Raw genomic sequence first — 18,293 nt, 5'->3', positions numbered from 1 at the left:
TGGCCCCCTGGTGTCTTTATACTTGCCCTCCCCTACCTCTCATCTTCAAATTTCTTCATAAAGCACTTTGGTTGAAGAGTACAGTAATCCTCATTGCCCCCTTCTGACCTCGACAGGTGTGGGTCCCCTTCTTTTGGTGTCATGTAGTACATCCTCCTTGGACGCTGGATCCCAGTCCAGACTTCCTATCTCACTCATTAGAGCAAGTTCACCTTAATATGTTAGGCCTCAAGTTGACCCCATGGTTTCTCCAATTCTGATGATGGCTAGACAGTCCAGGCTTTCCTCCCCAGTTCAAAAAATTCCTAGTTTCTCCTCCTAACCTTCAACTAGAAAAAGTGTACAAAAGTAAATGGAAAACGTCTTCCTTTTGGGCTCATTAAAGAGAGTTACATCCCTTTACTGCCCCACTCCCAGCTGTTCTAGATTTCTTTGCCTCGAGTTTTCTAGATGGAGCAAGTTTTTCCACTATTAAGGTTCAATTAGCAGCCATTTCGGGCTATCACATCAGAGATAGTGCTTCTTCTTTAGCATCATCCAAATTATGTAAGGCTTTGCCTAAGGGTACCTTCTTACTTAGGCATCCAGTAAAGGACCCTACTCCACTTTGGGACCTCACTATGGTTGTGCAAGCCTTAGTACTTTCTCCCTTTGAACCATCAGCTAAAGTAGATCTCAAGTTTCTTTCTTGGAAAACTGTCTTTCTGGTAGATATAACTTCTGCAGTATGAGTATCTGAACTCCAAGCATTTGTCTTCCAAGCTACTATATGTGATATTTCACAAGGACAGCGTTACTTTATGCACAAATCCTTCTTTCTTACCAAAAGTTGCTTCTGAAACCAGTATCAATCAAGTAATCAATTTTCCAGTTTTCTTCCTCAAATTTGAAAACAAAGGAGAATACACCGTTCATCTTCTTGATGTACATGAGCAACTTTGTTTATACCTTCACAAGACCAAGGAATTTAGAAACACTAATCGGTTATTTTTTTTTTTTTTTTTTACTAGTAAAATATTGGAAAGATCAGTTTCAGAAACTACACTGGCTAAATGGATAGCAGATTGCATTTCCTATTTTTATTCCTTGAAAGGTATAACCTTACCAAGACAACCAGGCCAATGTCTACATCGACTGCTTTTCGGGCTAGAACCTGTATTGATCACATTTTTATTGCGCGTTACAAATTGGACATTATTATCACAAACAGATCTGCCTTTGGCTCTCCAGTGCTCCGAAACAGCCTTCCATGAGGGCCACCCAAGGTTACTGTAGCTGGGGACTCTGTCCCATTTGTTGAGAAATGAATGAAAATGACATCAAATAAACAAGTTGTGTACTCACCATAATGTTCTATTCGTGTTGTCCATTTTCATTCTTATACAACTCCATCCCTCACTCCCCCTGTACATGACTTTGGGAGAGACCTAACGGAAGTGTTGTTAGGAACCATAGTTCCTGTTTGATCTCCTGATCTTTCAGCTATCATTTTCCTGTCATAACATTGTTATATTTTAGGATTATAATATATATTATAGCAGTAAACTCTATCTGAGAATTTGCAGTGGTCGGGGGCATTATTGGTAAGGGTGGAGCTTTAGATTCGGATCCTAGAATCTTTACAAAATGGCCAAGTCAGATCCAAGGATCAGATCCAAATCCATTTGTTGAAGTATGAAAATGGACAACACAAATGGAACATTATGGTGAGTACATAACTTATTTCTATCAGAGTAAAAGTACTGTTTTCCAAGTGAGATTTATGTTAAGAATAATTCTTTCTTTGCAACAGGAGATCAAGGTGGCTGGCTCAATATCTAATTTGTGTGCGTTCTGCATCTCTTTTATAAATTAAGTAATTTTGTGTTGTGTTATCGTTTGAGTTGTGGCTGAATAGGGTCTCAAGGCTGTCTCACCTGTTTAACAAAGCAAAATAATGAATAAAAAATAGATTGTTTTTCCTGATTTGCAACCACAAACATATATTGCACAAGTTTCTGAAAACTGACTTGTGTAAAAAAATTTCCATTCATGTGTATAGAATGTTTCTGAATCAGTAGTTTATCCTCATCTTTTTTATTAGGTAGATTACTGCACATTAGCATAACGTGTAGTATTTCATTTTCTGCTCTTTTTTTTCTGACGTTCATTGTAGAAAAGCACTTCGAGCCATCTCAGAAGCTGAAATTGGACTGGCAGTAATATGCATGTCCACAGATGTTTATTGTAATCCTAGAAGCCCAACAGCAGGTAAGTTACATAAGCCTATTGGTCAGTAACCGCTGTCTCCTGATAAAGTAAGATATTTTAGGATATTTTCTTCTGTTTACAAGTGATTAAACGTAATTTATTTTAGTGGTTGGGGTATGAATATGGTTAGAAATAAACTAGAAAGCTTTTTTAGGTCAGTTAATCTCTAATTTTAAATATTGATGGAACTGTCTCATGACCGAAGGGACTCTAGAACTTTTAAAGGTAGCTTGAGTTTGTTCACCAAGCACACATGGATTTGACAGAAAATATTATGAGTGGTTGAATGCAAACAGTAAGGTCTGTGTGTAGCAGGACTAATGAAGACTTCGTTGTGGGCATTACTTTTATTTCTTTTACCCCAGACTTGCTAAGAGAAGGGATTTTGTAATATTTGCTGACTGCACCAAGCTGAAGGGAGCAGTGATGTCAGTCATTTGTTAGGGTACCAATGATTAATTTTAAGCAGCTATCTATTTCAGGTTAAAAATGTGAAGTGCCCTTTTATATGTATACATTTGTTAAAAATTACAGAAAGATTGGATTAACATTTTTATTGGTTGATTGCCCCCACCCCAATAAACTCTCATCCTGGTTCCTGTAATTTTTCAGAACCACCTGTAGGCCAACTGCTTCTTTATAGCCAGTCCTGTTGGTAGTCTTCAATGGAATACTCTTTTTGCTTCTTAAAGAATGTAATCAAGCATCTAACTACTGGATTGCAGTTAGTGAGTGAGTAGTTTAGTCATATTTATGGAATGTAAAAACTAAAGTGCTTCTAGCAAAGGAGCGAGAAATGAAATGGCTTAAAAGTAAGTACTTTATTGTTAGGTTAAACAAATAATGTAGATGACATTTCAAACTGATATGTTCTGTAGAAGTATCACGAAAGGCGAAACTGCCAGCACAGTTATCTGGAATTTTGTAAATAATTATGTCATCTGTGAATATCAACATGATGTATATAAGATGCTTGGGTCACAAATCTGTTAGAACTGTATGTCATATATATCAAACTGTTTGAAGGTATTTGCAAAGTGCTGTTTGAAATTTAACCACAGTGTACCCTATTGGAAAAGAGCAGAAATGTACATGCACTATTGTAACTGTTTAAATCTGTATATGTTTATAGTGGAAACTGGAATACAGGAGGTTAACCTCAGTCTAGTAAATTTCAGGAAAAATAGCTGAAATTAAATTACTTTATGGCGGCAAGGAGGCACAGTGTCTGTGCTGAGATGTTTTCTGTATTGTCTTGAAAGTGTTTTATGACTTGCAGCATTTGACAAAGATCTGAGGAAAAGCCCTTGTCTATGTATTTTTACAGGTAGTTGCTAAATGCTATCAGCTGCCATCAATAGTTGTTTTTTGGGCCTGGGAACTAGGAGTCAGATGACAAGAAATTGTCATTCTGCAAGCTAGACCAGCTGTAATATTCGAGATATTAATTTGAGCGGTCTCTTAGAGAGGCTCAGCATTCTGTAGTCTGTCTTGGACCTGAGAACATCAAGAACCATTCACCACATTTACTGTGCTCTTAAGTAACTTAACTAGGGAATAGTAATTCTCTTAGATTCAGTCAGGAATATAGTGAAGCATAGCTTATGTTTTCTTCATTTATTTGAGACTGTCCTGCAATGTTTTAAATATTTCCTGAGATTTTGAACTGTAATGTCACTGCAAATATATATTTAGTATTGTCTTGTTCGTTTATTATTTATTATTAAGTATATTTAAACCTTTCATTGTGGCTGATCTGTCTAGAGATATTTAAATTCTGAGAGTACTTGCATATTTATTTGGTGACACTCTGGGCCACTCCTAATAGCCTTGCTCCTGGTCAAACTACCATTTCTATTAAGAGTAACATTGCACAGTAAGATTGGACACCCTTTATTAAGGGCCTTAAAGTAGCTGGTGGGAGCGATAACTAGTAAACCTGTGCCAGCCTTTCCCAGGTGTGTGTGTGTGTGTGTGTGTGTGTGTGTGTGTGTGTGTGTGTGTGTGTGTGTGTGTGTGTGTGTGTGTGTGTGTGTGTGTGTGTGTGTGTCTGTGTGTGTGTCTGTGTGTGTGTATACATCAAACCTCAAAGTATGTGTGTGTGTGCGTGTGTGTGTGTCAGCTACTTGGGCAGGGACATGAAGCACTGGTTGGGCAGAGAAGGTGCTGGAGGTCAACTGAATTCTGTAGCTGTGCCAGTGGGGAGTCTTATTGGGGATTTGGAGAAAGAGGGAGAAAGCAGCCTCGGACTGACTATGGTTTCCGTGTGCTCTTAAGGAAAATTGCACTTTATGCAGAGAGCTGCATCTGGAAATACTATGTGGGTACCTGTCATCCTCCCAGTGTATGTTTCCCACTGCTGCCATTGGTGGGATTGAGGCTTCTTGATTACTGGTCCAATGGTGGGGCGTCACAAGAGCAACCATATTGAAAATGTTAGTTTGTAACCAATGCATTTTCCAGTCACAGAAAAGAGGAATTATGTCAAAAAACAAATGGCAGTTGAAATATAACGTACTAAACGTAGCTATAATAATGGAATGTGTTTGAATGTCATTGACAGATGCTTACTAAAAATCGCTAAATGGTAAAGAAACCAAAGTATTGGAAGAAAATAACTATAGGGCAAAGGTGATAGAGTGGGATGAAGCCAAGCTGATGTCTGGACCGCAGGGTAGTGACTGCCTTCCCTTTCAATGATTGATATCTGAGTATAGGCAAAAAGAAAGGGATAACGGAATGCCAAGTTAAAGACTGTTCCTGGTAGTGTTTTTGGTTAATTGTAGCACAGACGCTGCTGTTAAAAAGGGGTAATTATTAAAGGATATAAAATATTGCATGTTAGCTGTAAGAGTCAGTCAGAGAAGGTTGGAAAAATTGTGAGAGAGAGAATGGGAAGGGAATATACAAAGGAGTAATAGAAGGACATTTGCATGGCTGCCAGGTATGTAGCAAAGTCCAGAAGGTTTAGGATTTTTTATAAGAAGTGTCTGCACGGATACTGTTATACTCCAATCAGACATAAGTGAATTTTTCCTCAGGTAGACAGCAAATGCTGGAGGTGTGATTGTAAAGAATGGCAACTGGGAACAGTTTTTTTTTAGGAGTGTAGCAAGTTCAAAGATGTTAGAAACTCACTACAGAGTACTTTGTCAGAAATGTTAGGGGAGCAAATAGTTTTAACTAAGGAAATTATTCTTTTTGAGCTTGGATATAGGATCTGAGTTGCCTAGACATAGTAAGGCCGTAGCAAGTTTACTACAGTTGACTGCCAAAAAAAAGCAGTTACTAGAAAATGGAAATCAAAATCTAAACCAAGTGTAACTGAAGTAATGAATATTGTAGAGGAGATAAAAGAACTGGAGGCGAGATCTTTAGAAAAGGGAAGGAGTAAATTACATAGAAATTAATGGAATTTGTGGAAACAATGCATGCAGACTAATGTGCAGGAGGAGTGAAGTTTAAAGGATACAGGAATTGATTAATTTGTGTAATGTTGGAGTGAATGATTGTTAGAAACATATACTGCATGGAAACAATGAGAAGTAACACTGTGATTTGTATTCTAATAATTTATATGTGCCTATCTCACTGATGTGGTGTTGCAGTTTACTGAAAATGTTTAAAAAAAAGAATATTCACTAAGCTCAACAGTGCACAATGCTTGTTATAGTGTATCCTCTGTGTTTCAGCATTCTTCCTTTCAAACCACGCTTTAAACTGACGGCTTTAATCTGATGTTGTTAATCTTCATTCATTCCTTACTGATGGGTGTCAGTTCTGTACTCGGAACCGAGTTGGCCTTATAACAAGCTCATGACAGCCTCTTGAACTAAGCTTTACCCATAGTGCCCCTCTCCCTGTTACCTCAGATCTCGTTTGCCGCGTAGATATCAAGACATGTCAAGCCGGCTCTCAGCTAAGTACTGTAAAATTTATCATTCTTAAAATCTTTTTTCCACAGTTTTTCTCTTTATTACTTCTGTAATTTCCTTCTCTCATTAGTCACTAAACTTTTACCCCCCTATTGAGTGCCTTTTCTTGCTTTCCTTACCAATTTGGTAATCTCAGTAGCGTTGTTGGTACAGGCCTTCCATCTCTTTCCTCTTACCTCTTGAGGTAGTCTAAATACTATTATTGGTATTTTTTCCTTTCTTCCTTTTAAAAAGCTCTTCTATTTTATCCTAATCTGTCGACATATAGAGTTTGTAGTTTGTGTTTTACTGGTTTATAGTAAATGTTTGCTGTACGTTGTTCCTGCCATGTCTGAAAGGAAAGGGACACAGGTTTCAAACAATGCGACCAATGCAGTCGCAAAATGCCTAACTCGGACTCTCATCTATCATGTGTCTACTGCCTGGGTGTTCCGCACCTCTCTTCCCAACCACCATGCGAAATTTGTAAACAGCTCAGTTCTCATACCCTAAACAAGAGGAAAAATAAGCTGATACTAAAAGACCTTTTAAAAACGTTTTTTCAGAGGCTATTTCTGAGTCTGAAGGCTCAACCCCTCCAAGGAAAGAACACAAAATAAGTCACTCTGTTCCTTTTTTGGCTTATAGTAGTGATAAAAAGTCTTACGAACCAAAAGCAAAAATCCCTAAATTGGCACCAACGACTTCAGCATCAGGGCCTCAACCACCCTCCACAGTGCCATCTTTTGCTCCAAGACCTCAATTATCCACTCCGGTACAGTCTTCAGTGACACTGCCTCCTGCATCAGCCATGGTACCAATAATGTTCACTGTACCGACCATGTCTTTATCTACCATTTCAGTCCCATCCTATTCAGCACCAACAATAGTACACCCAGCACTAGTCACTTCCCCACTCCCTGTACATCTTACGGGTCCTGAGACCACGGTGTAGATAGGAGAAACTGTTCCTCAGACCCGATACTCCCATGTGGCAGAGCCATTCTTTGGACAACAGTATAGCTCTTTCTTGGAATGGCCCAATTCTCCATCGGGGATATCAGCCCTCTCCTCCAGGAGACTCTCAGAATTGGATGTGGTGTGACTTGTGGATCAGCTACTGATGGCCAGAGGGATTTCAGTACCTTCCAGAACTCCCCTCCCAACCGGAGTTGGGAGGGTTTCTCCACAGACTCCTGCATATTCTCCTCCTTTGACCTCCTTGCAGGTATCGAAGCACCAGACACCGATGCCTATTATGGTTCCCACTGCTTTGGTTTCACTGGTGGACCTCACCGTGGTTCCGCAGCCGACCCTTTGGTCATCAACTCATTTGGAGCCGAGCCATGCTCGGGATTGTGACTGGGCTGCCGGCACCATGACCCCTAGTATGGCACCGAATTTTTTCTATGGCGCTGTCTACTACAGTTCTGGGAGTCTTGGCAGCACCAGGTCCTCTTAGGACTCCTTCCTTGGGAGTGGGTTCATTGGAGTGAGGTGTGACCCTGGTTCCAAGGTTGTCTTTCTCGGTTCCGGGCTCCCATCCCTTTTCAGGCGGGCCAGCTTTCCAAGTGATGGAGAAGTTTCTTGTCTCTGTAGGCAAATCATCGGTGTTGGAGTACCATATATATATATATATATCCTCCCACTGAACCACAGCTGACACCATTCTCCACATCAATACATCAAGCACAAAAGCCTTAAGATACCCTAGCACAGGGCACCCTCTCTTTAGAGTCCTCTTCAGAAGCTCCTGCTGAAGAGGTACCATGTAAGAGATTGTGCAAGAGGAAGCATGTGGACTCCCCCGAAGAGTCCCTCACTGAAAATATGGACTACGATGAAGGGGAGAGGTCCCCACAGTCGCCCCCTGAAGATGTCTCCTTCGAAGACATACTGGAAATCTTAAAACAGCGTGGAGGCTGGAAGCCCACCAACTCCTCCTCTGAGGAGTCCGTATTCTTGCAGGCTTTTTGTGCTCGACCTTGTACTTACTGGGTAACCCTGCCTGCAGATGAACAAGTCCAACTCGTGCAGTGCGCATTGAAGAGTCCTGATACTGTTAAACCAATCCCCCAGAAACCAGACAAAATTCCGTCACTCCGGAAGAAAGTCCACACTGGTCCAAATACCTACTGGTAGATGCTGTGGTGGTGATGACGGCCACTAAGAAAGAGCTTGCTGAGGAGATCCATACTGTCCACCCCCAAAGAGGGAATCTTGGGTGATGGACAGGTTAGGGAAGCGAGTATTTGCCTCATCAACCTTTGCCATTCAGTTCTTGAATTACTTGGCACACTTTACCAGGCTCCAGAGAGACCTAATCTTGAAACTCTCCAGAACCTTAGCAGGAGCAGTTTCTGATGAAGTACGTGACAAAGTTGCCTCGCAGCTTGCGACCCTGGAATCTGTATCCAACTCCTCCATGTGTTTCATCTCTCACACTACCGAAGGGGTGGCTAGAGCTGCGGGTTCAGGCGTTGTCATGAGACCTCATGCCTGGGTGTACCTTTGTGACTTTGCGGACCCTTTTAAGTCTTCCTTTCTTAATGCTGCAGTGGAAGCTTCTTCCCTCTTTGGCCAGAAAGTGAAAGACATGTTAGCCAGGTGTGAAAAGGATGGCAAGATCCTGTCTGCCATTTGCATATGTTTTTCCACCCCCAATGATCCTACTCTAGGAATCATAGGAGTGGAAAGATGTATCACAAGAAATCCCAGGGTCCTTTCTGTGACACGTAGCAAGTTTATCCCTAGTGCAGAGGGGGTAACTCGTAGGGAAGATGCCCTTACAGAGGCAGAGGGAATCTGCGTAACCAGGGGTCCAAATATTCTTTCTCTGGACAACCCTGCCAGCGCTCCTGAAGAGCAGCCCAATTGCTTTCCTCTGGAAGCAGTCGGGGGACATTTCTCTGTGCACCACCCTGCCTGGCAAACAGTAACCACAGATTCTTGGGTGCAGAATATTATAGCCAGAGGTTATCACATACACGTCAATATTTGCCCAAAGCCAATAAGGCACATTCCTGACATTCCACCCAGTCAAAGGGAAGCAACAGTTCAAGAAATATGAAAGCTGTCTCAAAAAAGAGTCATCCAGGCAGTCCTACCAGACCAAATACGATCCAGATTTTACTCAAGTTTCTTTTTAGTGCCAAAAAAAGACAAGGAACTGGAGACCGATCTTGGATCTCAGCATTTTGAACAAATTTGTCAACCAAACAAACTTCTGGATGGTGACAGGTTCAGTCTGTCCTACCCTTCCTGGAGAAAGATGATTGGATGTGTGCACTTGATCTTCAGGATGTGTATTACCACATAAAAATGGAGAAACGATCCAGAAGATGTCCTTCATGGATGCATCTGCAGTCATAACAAGTGGGTTGTCCTGTCGTCAGGCAGCCCTGCAGTCGGCCGGATTCCAAAGTCCGGGTCCGGCTTCGGCTGATGTCGCACTCCACCCGACGTCATCTCTGTTGGTCTTCGGGTATAAAAGCATCAGCCGACGCCATTTTCCTCAGTCTTTCTTGCCGCGTGGCGCCCGAAGCAAAAGCTGTTCGCAAGTGCCGGTCGGTCGGATCCAGAGATTACTTCTACCGAATACTACTTCGAAGACTTCTAAAGCTAAGTACCCCGTTGGGGACTCTTTCTTGCCTCAGCCGATGTCAGAAAAAGTTAACAATTGTTTAACCTGTGGGAAACAAATACCTCATAAAGATTTCCACTCTTACTGTCTACCTTGTTTAGGCCCAGCCCACGACGTAGCAGCCTGTTCGGCCTGTGCTTCCTTCAACCGACGAACGCTTAGGCGTCTGTCGGAGTTTGCAGAACAGTTTTTCGGTTCTGATTTTGCGTACATTATGCCGTCGGATCCTCCGACTACCCAATCTACCAAAAAACGCAAAGATAAAGACCGACACTCGCGGTCCGCGGTTTCGGCCGAAACCATGGTTAAGCAAACCGCGAGTGTCTCGGTTTCGGCCGAAACCGAGAAAACTGATCAAAGTACAGCTGAACCTATTCCTACAACTGAGGCCCCTGCTACAACTCTTGAATCGACCTCAGAAATTTTACCCACTACGGTGGTTGACTTATCAGACACCATCCCCTTGGATGTCTCTACCCCAGCACGTGGTGCTGCTAGGCCTCCAGCAGCCATGTCCATTAAGGCCTTCGCCAGGGCTAAAGCAGCCAAGACTACTAAAACAGTGCCTGTTAAAACCCCCACTTCCAGGCCCTCTTCTAGTTCTCAAATGCTTACTTTGGCAGAAGATTTAATTTCTTTAATTAGAGGATCTCAATCTCACCCAGACAGGGCCTCTCAGCCCCAGAGAAGAGACCTAGGGCAGAGCCCCCTGAGCCAGTGTCTTCTGATGATTCTGCTGATGAATCAGACATAACTGACCAGCCAGAGGCTCCCTTCTCCAATTTTGAAGATTCTGATGCTGAAGAATCCATTCCAGCTGCTTCCCCACCAGAAGAATTCTCCTTTGGGGAAACCTTGCATGCCATGCGAGAACAGTTCCAATGGCAGCAACAGGATTTTTCAGACTCCAGAAAAGACTTAGGACCTTTCTGCACCTCCCACAGCACAGGCCCTTAGCTATACCTCCGGTTCTCTCTGTGGTGGATGATGCTTTCAATGATGTTTGCTCCGCTCCAGATTCTTTACCCACAGCCCCTGCCAAACCAGACAGATTTTACAGGGTGCCAGATACTCATCACCACCTTTACAAGGCCCCCTTGCAGACCCAGAAACTATATCCCAGGGTCCCAAGGCAGTAGCCACGACCACAGCTAAAATGCCTATTCCATCTGAAAGGGAAGCAAGGTCATTAGACAGATGGGGTAAAAGGTCTACACTTCAGCTACTCTCTCAGCTAGAGCTTTAAGCTGTCAGTTTCACATGATACAATATCAAGAGTTTATGCTTGATCAGTTAACTAAAAAACTAACCACTGATGAATCTCTTGATAAGAAATATGTATTAGAGATGGTAAATAACATACAACAGGTTAGCAACCATTCCTTAAAATGTGGCTATGATGCACTGGAGGCTTCATTTAGATCAGCCATGACAGGCACAGTGATAAGAAGGCATGCATGGCTAAAGGAACAAGCTTTACCGGATCATGTTAAAGCTAAGTTGCTAGATGCTCCTATGGACAAGACAAGTTTGTTTGGTACACCTGCCCAGCAGGTTATGAAGAAAATGGAAGAAAAGGCAAAATCTGTTCAAACTGTTAAAGATTTCTTGCAGGTTCAACCCCCAAGGTTTAGCAGGAACTGGCCTGCCAAAAATTGGTCCTTTCCTGACTCCACAAAATTTCAAAGGGGCAGGAATAGACATTCCTGGGGCAGAAACCAATCCAGAGGAGGTGCCTACAGAGGACGACAGTGGCAAGGTAACAACAGAGGCACAGACACAGCCACTGCCACTACATCAGCACAACCACAGTGACTTAACCCTAAATCCGCCTACAAGGGAACAAATAGCAGCTCCTCTAGGCAGAAAGTTAACCTTATTTTCAAAGAACTGGCACTACATAACAAAAGACAAGTGGATTTTACAAACCATAGATCAAGGTTACCGGTTTCACTTCCACACTTTACCAGTCAAAAGAGGAATGCCAAATCTACCTCCAAATCAAAAAACAGAGGCTCTACGCCAGATAATGGAGTTAGCAAACATGAGAGCTGTGGAAAGAGTGCCAACAGCAGAGCAAGGAAAGGGGTTCTATTCCAGACTATTCCTAGTTCCAAGAAAGGAAAAAAGTTGGAGACCAATTCTCGACCTGTCCACCTTAAATACATACATCATTGTCCCAAAATTCAAAATGCTGACCCTACAGCAACTTCTTCCCATGCTGGGCAAGGAGTCTTGGCTGGTAACTCTAGATCTCAAGGAGGCATACCTGCACGTCCCCATTCGACCAATCTGCAGAAGATACCTCAGATTTCTTGCAGGATCAGAGCACTATCAATTCTCAGCATTGCCCTTTGGCTTATCTACTGCCCAGAGTATTCACAAAATGCCTGGCATCAGTAATCGCCCATTGCAGACTACAGGAATTCAAATTTACCCATACCTGGACGACTGCCTGCTACAAGGGGACAACAAAAGCAAGCTGACAACAGATTTACAAAGGGTCATTTACTTGCTACAAGCACTGGGATACACAGTCAATTTACAAAAGTCAAGGCTGATACCATCCCAAACAAGGACATTCTTGGGCGCGGAATTGGACACAGTAAAACAAATGGCATTCCTGACTACAGAAAAACAAAAAGAACTTCCTCTTTACTTCTTGGCACTAACAAAACTGAACAAGTTAACAGCAAGAAAAGTTCTGCAGGCCTTGGGCTTCATGGCATCATGCATAATCTTGGTTCCATTTGCCAGACTACATATGAGAAAACTACAGTGGTATCTAAAGAATTTATGGTCCCAACACAGACACAGTCTAGAAACAGAAATTCCACTAATTCCATGCTTAAAACAGGAGTTCCTATGGTGGGCTCAGGCATGCCAGTCAAACCCAGGCCTACCCTTTCGCAGATGTCAAGCAAGCCAGACCATCACAACAGACGCTTCAGACCTAGGATGGGGGGCCCACATGCTGGACAAATGCGTGCAAGGATTGTGGACACAGGATCAACTTCACCTGCACATCAATCTAAAAGAAATGCTGGCAGTAAAACTGGCAATCCAAAAGTTCAAACCATTTCTCAAAGAGGGCCAGTTGATGATAAGGACAGACAACACCACAGTCATGTGGTACATCAACAAACAGGGAGGCACTCATTCATACCCCTATGCAGAATGACCTTGGAGCTGTGGACCCTGGCACTCAGCTACAACATCCAGTTACAGGCAATATTTGTACCGGGGAAAGACAATACTCTAGCAGACATATTAAGCAGAACCACTTCGGATGCCCACGAATGGAAGCTGCACCGGACATCTTCAAGACCATCTCAACGAAATGGGAATGCCACAGATAGACCTATTCGCATCACCTCTCAATCACCAGCTCAAAAGATTCTGCACAAGGACATTCCACCCACTAGCATGGAAAGTGGACTCACTCTCCTTCAACTGGAAAGGCCTAACAGCATATGCATTCCCACCTCTTCCTTTGATACACAAGGTACTACTAAAAATCAAGGAAGAACGTCCAAGGATAATCCTGATAGCTCCAAACTGGCCAAGGCAACACTGGTACCCACTACTGAGGAGCATGTCTCGGAACAATATGTGGCCAATACCCCTGATGCCTTTGATGTTAACTCAGAACAACTACAGCATCATACATCCAAACCTAAAAACGTTGCAACTGACTGCATGGAACATCACATAGCAGCAGCTAATCCAGAACTTTCCCAAAGAGTTAAAGACATTATTCTTGAAGCACGCAGACCTTCAACAAGAAGGAACTATGCTGGAAAATGGAAAAGGTTTGTCATTTGGAGTACGGAAAGAGGAAAAGATGTGTCAAACATAGATATGCCTAACATTCTGGAGTATCTGGCGAACTTCTTCATTCAGGCCTGTCCTACTCCTCCATCAAGATACATGCATCAGCTATTTCAGCAGAATACAGCTTTGATCCACCTGTTTTTCGCACCCTTTGCTCAGGCAGTTCCTCAGAGGAATCAAGAATGTAAAACCTCCAAGGAAACCACCATTACCAGCTTGGGATTTAAACTTTGTGCTAGAAAAGTTGACACTTTCACCCTTTGAACCAGCAGCAACAGCAGACCTACAACACCTGTCATGGAAAACTGCTTTCCTACTGGCAATTACTTCAGCAAGGAGGGTTTCAGAACTACAGGCCTTAATGGCAGTGCAACCCTTCCTAATCTTCCACCAAGATAGAGTGTCCATGAGGACTAATCCTACATTTATGCCCAAGGTGGTATCCAGAGTGTCTTTAAACCAGGCAATCCACCTACCTACCTTCTTTCCCAACCCACAAAACAGAGGGAAAGAATACTGCATACCTTGGATGTACATAGACAGCTACGCTACTACTTGGACAGAACAAAAATAGCAGAAAGACTGACCAACTTTTGTAGCCTATGCAACAGGAAGGGAAGGAAAAGCTATTTCCAAACAGACAATCTCCAAATGGATAGGAAATTGCATACGATACTGTTACTCCTTCCATGGAAAACCAATTCCACAGAACATAAGACCTCATTCTACAAGGGCAACAGCCACTACCACAGCCTTCTTACGAGGAGTGGCAACCAAAGACATTATTGAGGCGGCTACTTGGACCTCCGTGCATACATTTGCCAAGCATTATAATTTGCCTCTATATTCCAGATCCCGAGCAGGGTTTGCCACTGCTGTACTGCAAGGGATCCTAAACACACCATAATCTACTTTTATCCTCCTCCCCTAGTTGGCTATGGTATTCTACCCACTTGTTATGACTGCAGATGCATCCATGAAGGACATAGTACAGTTTTGTACCTACCATAAATGTAGCTGTCCGAACTGGATAGCATCTGCAGTCAGGATTACCCTCCCTCCTTCCCCTCTGTGGTACTCCTAGGGTGTTTACCCTCCTAATAGCTAGCTGTTGGGGGGGAGTCTTTTATGGTGTATTTGTTTGTATATATGTACTTACATGCTTATTGTTGTGTTTACCTCTGTCTATTTGGAAACATTGGCATCTATCCAAATTTTAGCCTGCAAGAGGGCTACTGGCATCTGGGGCAAGAAACACTGAGGAAAATGGCATCGGCTGATGCTTTTATACCCGAAGACCAACAGAGATGACGTCGGGTGGAGTGCGACATCAGCCGAAGCCGGACCCGGACTTTGGAATCCGGCCGACTGCAGGGCTGCCTGACGACAGGACAACCCACTTGTTATGACTGCAGATGCTATCCAGTTCGGACATCTACATTTATGGTAGGTACAAAACTGTACTATTTCTTCACTTCCGGCTGGGAGCCAATCATTACCAGTTCCGGGTGCTGCCCTTTGGACTGTCTATGGCCCCCAGTGTGTTCACCAAATGCATGGCAGTGGTAACAACTCACTTGAGACTGGAAGGATGCCTAGTGTTTCTCTACTTGGATGATTGGTTCCTTAACTGCCCCCACCAAGTGTCTAATGATTACAGCCTTAAATTACACTCTAAAACTAGCAAAATGCCTAGGAATCTCAGTAAACAGGGAGAAATGCAAGTTGATTCCTTCTCAAATCTTGGAATTCCTAGGAGCAGCTTTCGGTACTCAGTCTTGCCTAGTCTCTCTTCCAGATCACAGATTAGAAAGACTGAGGTTCCAACTCCGGGTGATACTCTCTCAAGACAAAGTTCCAGCTCGAACTGTCTTTCAACTTCTAGGATCATTGTCAGTATCAATTACAATAGTCCCCCTGGTGAGACTACACATGAGACTTCTTTAGTGCCCCCTACTAACACAGTGGTCCCCTTCACATCACCCTGTGGCCTTTTAGATCTGCATAACAAACCGATTCAAATAAGATTTAACTTGGTGGATGAAGCCAGTTGCTATCTAGTCTGACAATATGTCGGTGGTCTGGTATATCAACAGACAAAGGGGCACCAAGTCCTACCCTTTATGTCGAGAGGCCATGAAAATTTGGCGATGGACAACAGCTTCCAGCCGCTTTCTGATAGCAATGCACATTCCTAGCAATTCCATCATGATTGCAGACAAACTGAGCAGATGCATCCTCCTGCCTCACAAGTGGTCCCTCAATTCAACCATAGTGGTGAAGATCATCAGCCACTGGGGCCAGACTTGCTGCGACCTATTCGCCTCTCCAGCAAATTACAAATGCAGCAACTACTTTGCCCTAATTCCCCCACAGGGAGAGTCCCCAAGGGACGTTCTAATACACGATTGGCCCAAAGGACTTCTTTATGCTTTCCCTCACCTTCCCCTGATCCCACAATTTCTAAAGAAGGCCCTTAGGCTGAGAAGCATAGTAATCCTCATTGCACCCTAATGGGCTCGACAAGTTTGGTTTCCCTTCTTTTGGCCTCACCTAATACATCAACCATGGATTCTGGATCTAATTCCGGAATTATTCTCACACTAACAGGGGTTGATTTATCCAAACATATCCATTCTCAAGCTGACAGCTTGGTTTCTCCACTTCCAGTAATTGCCAGGCAGAATAACCTTACCTCCCTGGTACGTAACATTCTTCTGGCTTCACACAAACCATCCAGCAGGAAAATCTGTCTTAGCAAGTGGAAGAGATTCCTTATTTGGTCCTGACAGAAGGGACTAGACCCTTGCTCAGCCCCTATTAGTGTGGTATTGGATTATTTGTCAAACCTTCTTATTCAGGAATGGCAGCCTCCACCATTCGAGTACATTTGGCTGCTATCTCAAACTTCCACAATGGATTCCAAGACTCTGCCTTAATTTCCCATTGTCTTTGTAAAACCTTCTTGAAAGGGGTCTAGCACATCAGACCACCCTTCAAAGAACCGAGTGAACCTTGAAGTTTAACACTAGTACTGCAGTCCCTGACATGATCACCTTTCGAACCTGCTGCCACCTGCAATATAAAGTTCTTATCTTGGAAATCCTTATTTCTAGAAGCCATCACCTCAGTAAGAGTCATATCCAAGCTTCAGGACTTGTGGATAAAACACCCTTACATGGTGTGACGCCCGTTCCCTAGCCCAGCAATCAAGGAGCCTCAGTCCTCACCACTAACACCAGTGAGGGGCGTGTCATATAGAAGGGGAAGGATAACAAATAACACACAGTAAAGTGCAATTTCCCTTAAGAGTACACAGAAATCACAGTCAGTCCAGGGCTAGTCGCTCCTTGCTCTCCAGGTCCCCAGTAAGACTCCCCACTGGTACAGTTATAGGATCCAGATCTCAGCCAGCTGGGCAAACTAAAATACCCAGCACCTTCTCTGTCCAACCAGTGCTTCTGCTCCCTGCCCAAGTAGCTGACACACACTTTGAGATAAGAGTTTATACAACCACACAGACACTTCTGGGGAAGGCTGGCAAAGGTTCTTCAACTGTGCCCCTTTACCCAGACTATACGGTAGAATCACTGCCCCCACCTAGCTAATATTTATCAGCTACTCAAAGGCCCTTAAAAGGGTGTCCAATTATTACTGTGCAATATTATCCAATTGGTAAATGTGACTGAACAGCAAGGCTTATTTGGAGTGACTTGGACAGCAATCACTATAAATATACAATGTACTCTAGAGCTTAACATTATCTCTACACAAAACAGCCACAGTTAAAAGGGTTTAAAAATATTTAACAAATAACTAAAAACACAAGACAATACTTTTTACTACACAGTGTTAGTCAAGAGTTTGGCGATCACAGAGAAATACTAAAATAATTCAGTAGTACAGTTCTGACATCACAGAAAAAAACACTTAGTCTAATCTTTCTAGTTTCTAGCTATGACTAAGAGAAAACACAAGTCTAAGGTAAACTTACAAATAAAACACAGGCAGAGTGCTGATGAGTTGGATGGTCAAGACAAAAATGCTTAATAATCTCTTCTCTCTGTTTTAAAAATCACATTCCTGGTTCCCATTACATCATTCTTCACACTTCCCTGAGTTCCCGAGCTAACAGAAACTACATTTACATTCTTAACATCTCCTTTTGTTATCTTGCAGTTGGTCATGAAGCAGAGCAATAAAATATGTTTGCATGTTTAAATCTAGCAGTTTAACTCTTGGTTAAAACAATAGAAAGAATGTCTTCACCCAGACCATCCGGAGCCAGTTTTAAAGATCAAAGAGTCATAACATGCTTGACTTAGCCTCCTTACACCAGATTGCACTGTTACATTTTTGAGTTCCACATGTAACTCTATTTTTACCATTTAAGACAACAAGCCTGTGGTTTACATCAATATTTACAAATGACAGAATTATCTATAAAATTAAGTCTGGCTAGGCTGGCAGCCTTCACATACCCCCCCCCCCCCCCCGGAGAACTCAAGCTAGTTTTTCAAGTGACCCTTGAGAAACGCTGCTTGAGAGGGTTAAGTCTATCTCAGTGTATCTTACCCCATTCCCTGTCTTGAGAGCCCATCTGCATTGGCATTGTAAATCCCACTGCGGTGCTGCAGTGACATATATCCTTG

The 18,293-nt window shown here is 42.9% G+C and overlaps 1 protein-coding gene across 1 annotated transcript in view; it reads left to right on the top strand.

The window, feature by feature from the left end:
- NBN (nibrin) overlaps positions 1-18,293 on the top strand; it is a 1,386,396-nt gene that overhangs the window by 698,559 nt on the left and 669,544 nt on the right. The window contains exon 8 of the mRNA XM_044065389.1: positions 2,156-2,250. Coding sequence (XP_043921324.1) covers positions 2,156-2,250 — 95 coding nt within the window. The remainder of the gene's footprint in view (positions 1-2,155; positions 2,251-18,293) is intronic.

Source organism: Protopterus annectens, chromosome 3.part0 (assembly GCF_019279795.1).
Source record: "Protopterus annectens isolate FY-2018-M chromosome 3.part0, PAN1.0, whole genome shotgun sequence".
Lineage (NCBI taxonomy): Eukaryota > Metazoa > Chordata > Ceratodontiformes > Protopteridae > Protopterus > Protopterus annectens.
Note: the sequence above shows the minus strand (reverse complement) of the source record. Positions and strands in the feature narration are given on the sequence as shown.